The 9198-nt window shown below is 41.7% G+C and overlaps 1 protein-coding gene across 4 annotated transcripts; it reads left to right on the forward strand.

The window, feature by feature from the left end:
- Positions 1 to 791: 791 nt before the first annotated feature.
- On the forward strand, positions 792 to 6964 carry LOC105557036. Of its 4 annotated transcripts, none has more exons than XM_012004169.1 (7): positions 792 to 1230; positions 1694 to 1921; positions 3294 to 3708; positions 5379 to 5489; positions 5574 to 5696; positions 5920 to 6015; positions 6656 to 6964. In XM_012004169.1, the coding sequence occupies exons 3-7, from the start codon at positions 3614 to 3616 to the stop codon at positions 6657 to 6659; spliced, it is 429 nt and encodes a 142-aa protein (XP_011859559.1). In that variant the 5' UTR covers positions 792 to 1230; positions 1694 to 1921; positions 3294 to 3613; the 3' UTR covers positions 6660 to 6964. The 4 variants fall into 4 exon arrangements, with proteins under 4 accessions (XP_011859559.1, XP_011859560.1, XP_011859558.1 ...); XM_012004170.1 differs by having other exon boundaries at positions 792 to 1215; XM_012004168.1 differs by lacking the exon at positions 1694 to 1921.
- Positions 6965 to 9198: the final 2234 nt, after the last annotated feature.

Here is a 9198-nt window from a genome sequence, read left to right on the forward strand (position 1 = left end):
GTACTCTGGCACGTCCGAACGGGAGAAAAATGGTAAACAGGAAACGAGTAACGCAATCGCAAACGACAGCGAATCTAGCGTTCCCATCGTAAATCCATCGACACCATAAGCGTGAAGCGCGACTGCCACAAGCAGCGGATGATCTTGACTTTCAGTTCACGCCCAGCACGGTCACCCGATATTTATCTGCCAGATATGATACGCGGCTTGTTTAACAAACTCGCGCGTGGGCGACGCGCATTTCGCAACCGGCAGGGACTTTATCCGACCGGCGCTCGTAATCGTATCTAACGCCATTACGCTTCACCAAAATGATCGCGCGAGAGTTTTCTTTACTTTTTGCCCTCCCCCCCCCCCCCACTCTCTAAAAGTCAATCAGTGGATTATCGTTGAAAACGGGCGAATAGTCGCTGATTTACAGTTATAAATATACCGCTGCAATTTACAGCAGTGCACTTATAACTACAAATCAGTGACTATTCGCTGTTTTCAGTGACTTTTAGAGAGCACGGGGATCCGTCGACATAAATCGCCCGCTCGGCGCGTTTCGTCGCAGAATCAATGGATTCTTATCGCGACAAATTATGAAATTCATCGCGTATCTTCTCGCACGCCCCTTTCTTCTTTCGCGTGACTCTCGCGTTAGGCAAGACCGTCAGTTTTTGTTGATGTCGCCGAGGCCACGCGCGCGGGGGTTTCATCACCTTACGCCGCCGCGCGTATTCCCCAGCCTCGGCACGGATTACTGCGCCGGCAATGAGAGATGCGCCAAATCGAATGACTTTCAATTTTCAATACGGAGAGATAACGTCCGCGCTCGACTCCACGCTTGAATTGAGAAGCGAGCGCGCCGACGGAACGATAACGATGTATAATCAGCGCGATATGCGCGCATATAATTATCATCAGGCGCAATAATGTTCTAAAGTTCGTCGCGCATCATCCTTGCTTCCGCATACGTCTCGCGCGATAAAGTTTAACGATCGAGTTGAAATAAGTGATTAGTGCCGGAAGCGGGAGGCAAAAATGCGAAGTCGTAACGTCCAGCGGGCAGTAGAGTGATTTCGTAATGGCGCGCGTTGCGCGATTCGCCTAATGGCGTCTGACTGACGAACGAAAGTTCCGCGATCGCGGGTGGAAAAATGGGAAAGAACGGCGACCAAACGCATCGCCGGCCAAACGGAAACGGCCCCACGATGTTGCGACGCGGACCGGGTGAGACACGTTGAGGTTTGCACTTGCGTGAAATAACGTAATAATTCGAATCGGGGATCTACGTGTTGCGGCCTGCTATACGGCTATTTGCGCTCGTTAGCGCGAAATCGTTATGATTTTCTTGCAACACGATTTCGCCGAGCAGAGCACAATCATTGGATATGGCGCATAAATTATATACGTTATCTATGGCCAATCAAAGTTTTATATCAAAATGAGGTCAGAAGTTCATTTTCTCGCCTCTACGAAATTGCCAAAGTTGCGCGGCGGCTGTTTCTCAATGAGAATTTACGGGCCGCCGCGAGTTTCGCGGCGAACGGAGCTACGGAGAGCGAGCGTCGTTGTACTTTGGCTTCTCGGTTTATATATATATGTAAAAAAAAACGGAAAAAAAATATTGATTACGTTGCGACGTAGAAGACGGGGACGTACCAGACTGAACTGGAAAATCCGCGATTGCTATACGTGAAATTTTCAGACGGAATGAGGAAAATGCAGCCATAAGGACGCGTTGCTTCATAGGGTTTGGTATCCCAGCTAAAAGTGTATTACGGAAAAATACATTAAACATAAGAGAGAGAGAGAGAGAGAGAGAGAGAGAGAGAGAGAGAGAGAGAGAGAGAGAGAGAGAGAATGCGCGGCTCTCTTCGATAGTTATTAACGATTTGGAGGATACGTTGAACGACGAATCGGTGCACTCAGAAAGGTATCCTGGCCTGTCTAATCGAATAATTCAATGTTAACAACCGAATGTATTCGATTAAATTGTATATGATGAAAAGTACTATCAATTTTTCGATAAAATTTTACCGGTAACTGCAATTTCATTGGATAAGTCTCATTGAGTGTATCCATAATTTAATACGATCTTGCAACGGCAGCAACAATTTTCTAGCATACGAAACAACAACTGATTGTGAAATATAGAGGAAAGTCTCCTATTATGGGATAGTTTCCTAATACGAGATAGCGGAGTTTCTGCCAAGTTAAAAGGCATCGTCTGTTGGTGCCACCCATGCGTTTATTTATTGTCCTTGGAATGAAATCTGTGCAGTAGAAATTGATCGTTAGATCGTGTAATCGTTGCGAAAAAAGATTTGTGATTGAATTTGGACGTTGAACGACAAAATTCTACAAAAAACTATATATACTGCCAGAATCTAAGAAATTCTACGTAAATTTAAAAGGTGTTATATAAAAATTTACATGAAAATGCTAGAATTGGAACACTTTTATTAATTTTTGTAATCTTCTACAAGTACCTCAGCGGATGTTTCAATTCTTTAAGATTTTGTTGTTTCTCAAATTTTTAAAACTAGCAAAGCTTTGTACTAATTTTTACAAAATTGTACATTTCCATGAAATACTGTTTGCAATAATTTCTTGATTTGAGAACATTGTAATTTGTGCTGCTATTTCGCAGATATTTGTACACAAAAATAAATGTTTCAACGAAGATATAAAAATTTCTACAAATTTCTACTTCAAGTCAATTTTTGTAGTTATTTATAGAAATTCTTTTCGCTAGAGAACAGAGAATTTTCCTCTATAAATCAGCCACTACTGCGAGATCGCGTATGCTTTGTATCGCTCATCCATCGTAACGTTTGATTATGGTACCTAAAACAGTTATATTCCTTACAAAGATTGTTCTAGTTCCGGTACCGAAGTTCATTTTTAACCAACGTGAATGATTAATATTTAGTCATGAAAACCAAACGTTCCAAAAGCTATTACTAGAACGTTGCTGCTATAAATTTTGCAGGCTACGAACAATTTCCTAGCAAGTCGATTTTTTGAGCGATAAAACCAACCGATGGTTAATTTTCCATCGGAAACGCCACTTAATCGATTTATCCAATGGAAATGCAGCTAAAAACTGTGGTAGCTAAATTTCAGTTGTAAAGTATGGACGGCTAATATTTAGTTGCGATAGCTAATATTTTGCCGCTGTGCCTATATTGTATTAGGTGCGACAGCAAACCGTTCGCTCTGCTTTAGAAATTTATTATAGCTAATGCAGCAAAGTATTTTCAGCAAATCGTGATTAGCTACGTTAGCGAAAGTTTTTTTTTCAGTGGGTGGCGAAGGTCCTTCGAAGACTCGGTCGAGAAGCGCCCTCGGTTGTCCGGCATAATTCGATACGATGCAAATCGCCGGAGGCGACCGAAAGCGTGCGGTGCCCCGCACGTGCCATGGGGAGGGGACAAGGATCCCTACGTATATATGACGGTGACGTTCGCCACTCTGACTTAATAGTTTACACACAACGAGCCAGAGAACCTTCGAAGATCGCTTCGAAGATCGCCTCGATCTCTCGTCTCGAGTAGAACACTCCGTCACCGCCTGCCGTAGATCTCTCCCCGGTGACCGGAAGTTACCCTTCGGCCGCTCGAAAATGGGACGCCCGTCCATAGCGACCTGCGTCCTCGTAGCTGCACTCGTGCTGCCGAGGCTCGTCCACGGACGTCCTGCGAGCGACGACAACCGCGGGTAATTAATTAATTAATTAATTGACCAACGCAGGTAGATTTCTAGGTGTCGCGGCAGACATTTATCGCCACTTTGTGTATCTGTTAGAAAATTGTTCGCGGCCGGGAAAGTTTATGGCAGCAGCGTTCTAGTAATACCCTCTGGAAAGTTTAGATTTAGGTTTCACGACTAAAGCCCGGTTTCACCAAACCATTCGTTAAACGTCCTTTAACTCTAATCTTAGTCTGGACACGCATTCAGTTCAGTCACTTCTCCGTCTACACGGAAAAAAGTACTGTTGAATTAGGCGAAAGAAAGTTGCTTGAGTTAAATGTTAACGTCACGGGCTGCTACGAACATAAATAATTCATTAGATTGTATTTGCTATGGATTTTAATTCTAAGCATTGAACTAAATGTCCAGATTATTAAGACAACAATCCGATGTTTTTTGTTTATTAATACCGAGGTTGTTTCAACGATTTTATTTCAATTACACTAATCTTGTTGATACAACATCATTCTTTTTCCCGTGTATACGTATTAATTCTTTCTAACTTTGACCATTGATCACAAGGACTGTTAACATTAACTTCAGCTCACTTGGAAAAGATCGAAAACATTGGTCGAAACGTCGCGTAAGTGATTTTCAATAAATCAGCCAGTTGTGGTCAAACTAGTTTCAATTGTTCAACACTGGCGACGTATACATAAATTTCAATACGGTTTAATCCTCTTGTTAGCTTCATTCATGCTCGTCTCTTTCTAAGGTAACAGTTGGAAAGAGACAAAGGATTAATTAAGTTTAAAGTTAAGCGATGTTGGTGAAACCGGGCCAAAAATAAGAATTTCGGCTACCATAGCTGGAACAATCTTTGCGAGGAACGTAACTGTTCATGTACCGCAATCGAACGTTATAATGGATGGACGTCACGGAAAAGGCTTTCTTCCCGACGTTCGCTAACAGTCGAGATAGAAATTCTGCTTCTGCTATTTAAATTGATTAAATGCAAAACAATTCGCAGTATTGGGCGTTCATTTATGCATCTCAGTTATTTTGTCGTACCTGGAAAATTGTCGTGTCATATTTAAGTCGCCGTTACATTTAAACGTGCACCTTAACTCATCTAGCGCCCTCCATGAGGCAGCCACGTGCAAATTTCCATTTTGTATCATTTAAAGTAAATCAGGTCATTTCGAGTCCTGTCTCTTAGACGGGCTTTAAACTAGTTCATTTCGTTGAAGAAAAATACGGTAACCGGAAAATTACAATATATAACTTTGAGACACCAACTTGCCTAGTCTCTCAGTTATTTTCTCGCACCTGGGAAATTGTTGCTGTGAGATCATTTTTCCGAGCGCATTTCCCACTCGCCGAAGTTGCCAGTCGATCGCAATCGGGACACCTCGTACGGGAACGTTCTCGATTACTCTTGTTCTCTTATGCAAAATTTCTTACGTTCGTCGCGCGCATGTTACATCAGAACAATATTATGAATATACCGGATATTGTTACATCATGCAGACGACAGGTGACGTAACGCTGGCCCTTTTTGACACACAAATGTCGCCGGTCGCCGCGTGACGAAAGAGTCCAAGGACTCGTATTTTTTTTTCAACGAGAAAGCGGGCATTTTCTAAACGTGCTATCTCATCCGACGTCTCATTTTTGTTCCTTCCATCTTGTAATAGGTCGGTCTTGAGCACGTTAGAGTCACGTGCCCCGAAGCCGGAGGATTTCTCGGAACCAAAGGCGATCTCGTCGCTCATCGCGCGGGAAAATCTGTCGATTCCGGCTAAATCGTAAGTTGAATCGAATCGAACCTTGCCTCTTTCGCTTCCCAATCGAGTTGAATTCGTCGCGTAACCGACCGCGCGTGTTCGCAGACGGCAAAGACGGCTGTCGGACCAGAGGCGAGCCGAGCTGGAGACGTGGCTGGGTTTGACGAAAATCAACGACGAGCAGTCACTGACGACGCGGACGAGCAGGCAACTGGATCCAGTGAGAATGTAAGGGGAATTTAACAAAAGAATTGCTATGTAATTCATACAATAGTCAAAAAAGGAGCAGAGGAAAGAGAGGAAGAGAATGATAAGAGAATATGTAATCATTTATATATATACTTCTACTTTCCTACAAGTGCTATCATATTTTAATCTTATTTCAATTTTAAATATATTTCAAATATACGCGCGATAAGCGCTCGAATTTGACGACTAATTGACGTTGCAGCGGCCGGCGAAGACGTTTCGCGGTGGACCGAGCCCCTACCGAATTGGTGTCCATCAATACGAGACACATCGGAGATCCCGCGTATCCTCTGATTAGGTAAGTGTCTCGTTGGATTATCGTAGACGCGTACGCTTGTCGCGCGCAGACCGCGAATCTTCGTCGTACATATATCACGTCGGGAAAAATCGGCGAAGGAAGGCGAAAAATCAAGGACGTGGCGGCGAAGATCATGCCTTTTACGCGGCGCGGGCCGCGCCGCGTCCGCGGCGCGCGTACTAGCATGCGTAAATCGCGCTTCGATAAGTACGCAATTGCGTAGGTCGTAAATTGGAAGGAGTCGTTAATGTTATTATAAATCTACGTTCCGAGAGTGACGCAAGGCTACCGCTGTATCAGCGATGATAAGTCATCGCCAGCAGCCGGTTGGAACCGTCGATTCCCGACGACGGGCGCCTCTTATCGCCGCGCGCGCGCGCTCGCGCGCGACATTTCGCAATTATTTCGATTTACATCGAAAGAAATCAGCGCCCGTCCGATTGCGTCCTGAGATGAGAGAAAGAGAGAGATTAATTTTACGTTTCATATTAATAATCTAGTGGTACGCTGCAAAATTTAACGAGTCTAATCGCGAAAGATTAATTGCTATCTTCGAACGAGTAATTAAGCCAATTTATATGCCTCTGGCGAAATACATTTTAACACTTTAACATTTGCATTTGTCGTATCTTATTTTCAGTTGAATAGACCGCCTGATAGGGGTGTCCGACCAATGAAAGAGTGCATTTCGCATTGCGAGGGATGAGCCTGGCACGTAAAAGGAAACGTTCTTCGACACACCATTTTCCCGTCACTTCGGCAGGACAACTACTTAGGGGTTAGCGAAATCACAGAAGGGAGGTTATATATTAATATGCATGGGGGTGGAGGGATGAATCATAGACTCCTTGGATTCAAATCTATCGATGTCACGTAATTTAGTCAAAATAAAATATATAGAGATATATATTTTAATTCTTTCGTAGTCTCAACGGCGAGAAAGAAAGAAAAAAATGGTTCAATTATTTATTAATAGATTATTTATTTATTTATGTAGAGAGAGAGAGAGAGAGAGAGAGAGAGAGAGAGAGAGAGAGAGATATGGATTACCTTTGAATAAAAGTTAATTGCACGCAAACATGTACAAATTAATCTCATAAGATATTTGAAAAATCGAAAGAAAATTATTTGTTACGCAATGATGGGTAGAGAAAGTTTCTTGTTATGAGACAGCAGGTTTTTAATTCAAATTTAATTCAATTTCAATCGCAAATCTTTTCTTGCAATGATTCAGCAGAAACTCCGCTATCTCATATTAAGAGTCCGTCTCATAATAAAAAACTTCTTTCTAATATCCGACTGTTTTATGCGAACACAATAATAATAAAAAGCCTTGTAACGTTCAAACAGGATCTCAGTGCCTAATTTTATTTTCATATACATCTTTTTTCTTCACGCAGCAAACTGTGCGCCGAATGGAATGTTCGATGTTGAAAATGCGTCTTTTTTTTCTTCACTGTAAATAATTCCTATTACGAACAATATTATCTTTTGGCTGAGGTAATGACTAGACTTCTTTACAAGAGTCGCAAATCATGTATGTAGACGAGAATAAAGTTATTTGTCTCAAGACGATTGGAAAATTATATTTGTAACAAATGATTAAGTGAGAAATAAAATTCTGAACGTGAGAAATGAATTACTCAACTAGGGCTCGCTACTATACGTTTAAACGGAAACACGTTTATACGTATAATACAATTAGCTATCCGTTTATTAGAAACGTTTTTCTGAATACACGTGTTTTTACTTAACAAACGTTCAAACATTTAAACGTTTAAACGTTTACTACCCAGATAGCAAAATCTATATAGATGTTATACTGAGAGTGCAAATTCATAGAGCGGAACGGTGTATCATAGTATAATATATGTATACTATATAACTAGTATGCCCACTCTCTGTCGAACCTTTGATTTTTTCGATTTCGATCACGTGGTATTCCGTCATTACTTTGATGTGTAAAATCTTTTTACACCGTCATACTACCACTGTATACAACATTTGTCTCATTGGCCACACCAAGATAATGACGGACGCGCAGAAAGTATCGGCGCAAGACGAAACAAATGACTGGAGTGGGCAACAAAGCAGTTAGCTCTTTTATTCAACTATTTCTATATGTTCATACATGATCATTACTATCATACATGATTCCGGCAAGGCTTGTCGATCTTGTGACGGCAAGTTGTGTCACAATGTGTCAGGCAAACCATGCTGTTCACGTGCACTTCATCCCTTATGAAAAAATACACTCAATCATACATTGACGGTCCGAAATAACCATCAAATTGAGTGTAAACCTTCATGAAACACTCGATTATGAAGGTTTACACTCAATTTGATGGTTATTTCGGACCGTCAACGTATGATTGAGTGTATTTTTTCATAAGGGATATGCCGACTCAATTATTGCAAATATGCCGACACGTCTATGAGCACACGTAAATGCGTTATGCTGACATAATACAGACGGTATATATTCCTGTAAAAGTCCTGCACTACTTTTCCCTTCGACAAACAGTTATCGAAATATCATAAGCTATAATAAACAGTGAAAAAGTTATAAATTTTCTCTTGAATATCTCAGAAAGTATTAAGCAAATCAAGAAATGTTTCCGACATCCATCACAGGTCCATCACAGTCATCAGTTAAAGCCTCCGCTACAATGATTCTCGGTTCTGTCTACAATGGTCGCAGTCTTAGAATCGTAGAGTCATGGATTGGGTCGTATCGATGTATAACTGAAACCGATTTTCTGTTTTTGAGGTATTTTCCCACGATATATTCGACATATAATGACACACGACATATAACACTATTCTCTGATTGGTCCATCGCGGCAATAAACGCAGTCGTGGTCGTTGGAATAGGAATTGAACCTATTCAAGCGACTACGACTACGACTGCTTTGCGACTGCTCAAGCGACCATCGATACAACTGTACGACCATTGTAGACAGAACCGAGAATCATTGTAGCGGAGGCTTTAGCCTCGTCTACATAGATAGAAGTCGTAAAGTCGTAGTCGTAAGAATAGTCGACCATGATTGGTCAATTCTTATGTGTCTGACTGAATTGACCAATTAAGCCTCGTCTACATAGACTACGTTTACACGTCACCCTTAATCGGGTTTAATAACATCTGTAGTTATAAAACTGGCCAATCACGACTATTCCTCA

This window comes from Vollenhovia emeryi, unplaced genomic scaffold (assembly GCF_000949405.1).
Source record: "Vollenhovia emeryi isolate VEMERY1.0 unplaced genomic scaffold, V.emery_V1.0 DF939645.1, whole genome shotgun sequence".
NCBI classification, from domain to species: Eukaryota; Metazoa; Arthropoda; class Insecta; order Hymenoptera; family Formicidae; genus Vollenhovia; species Vollenhovia emeryi.

Bases quoted from the DNA above. Each gene is read 5' to 3' on its own strand.
- LOC105557036 (XM_012004169.1), top strand. From the start codon at position 3,614: ATGGGACGCCCGTCCATAGCGACCTGCGTCCTCGTAGCTGCACTCGTG. The intron at 5,490-5,573 runs GTAAGTTGAATC...GCGTGTTCGCAG, and splicing joins CTGTCGATTCCGGCTAAATC to ACGGCAAAGACGGCTGTCGG. The intron at 5,697-5,919 runs GTAAGGGGAATT...TTGACGTTGCAG, and splicing joins CAACTGGATCCAGTGAGAAT to CGGCCGGCGAAGACGTTTCG.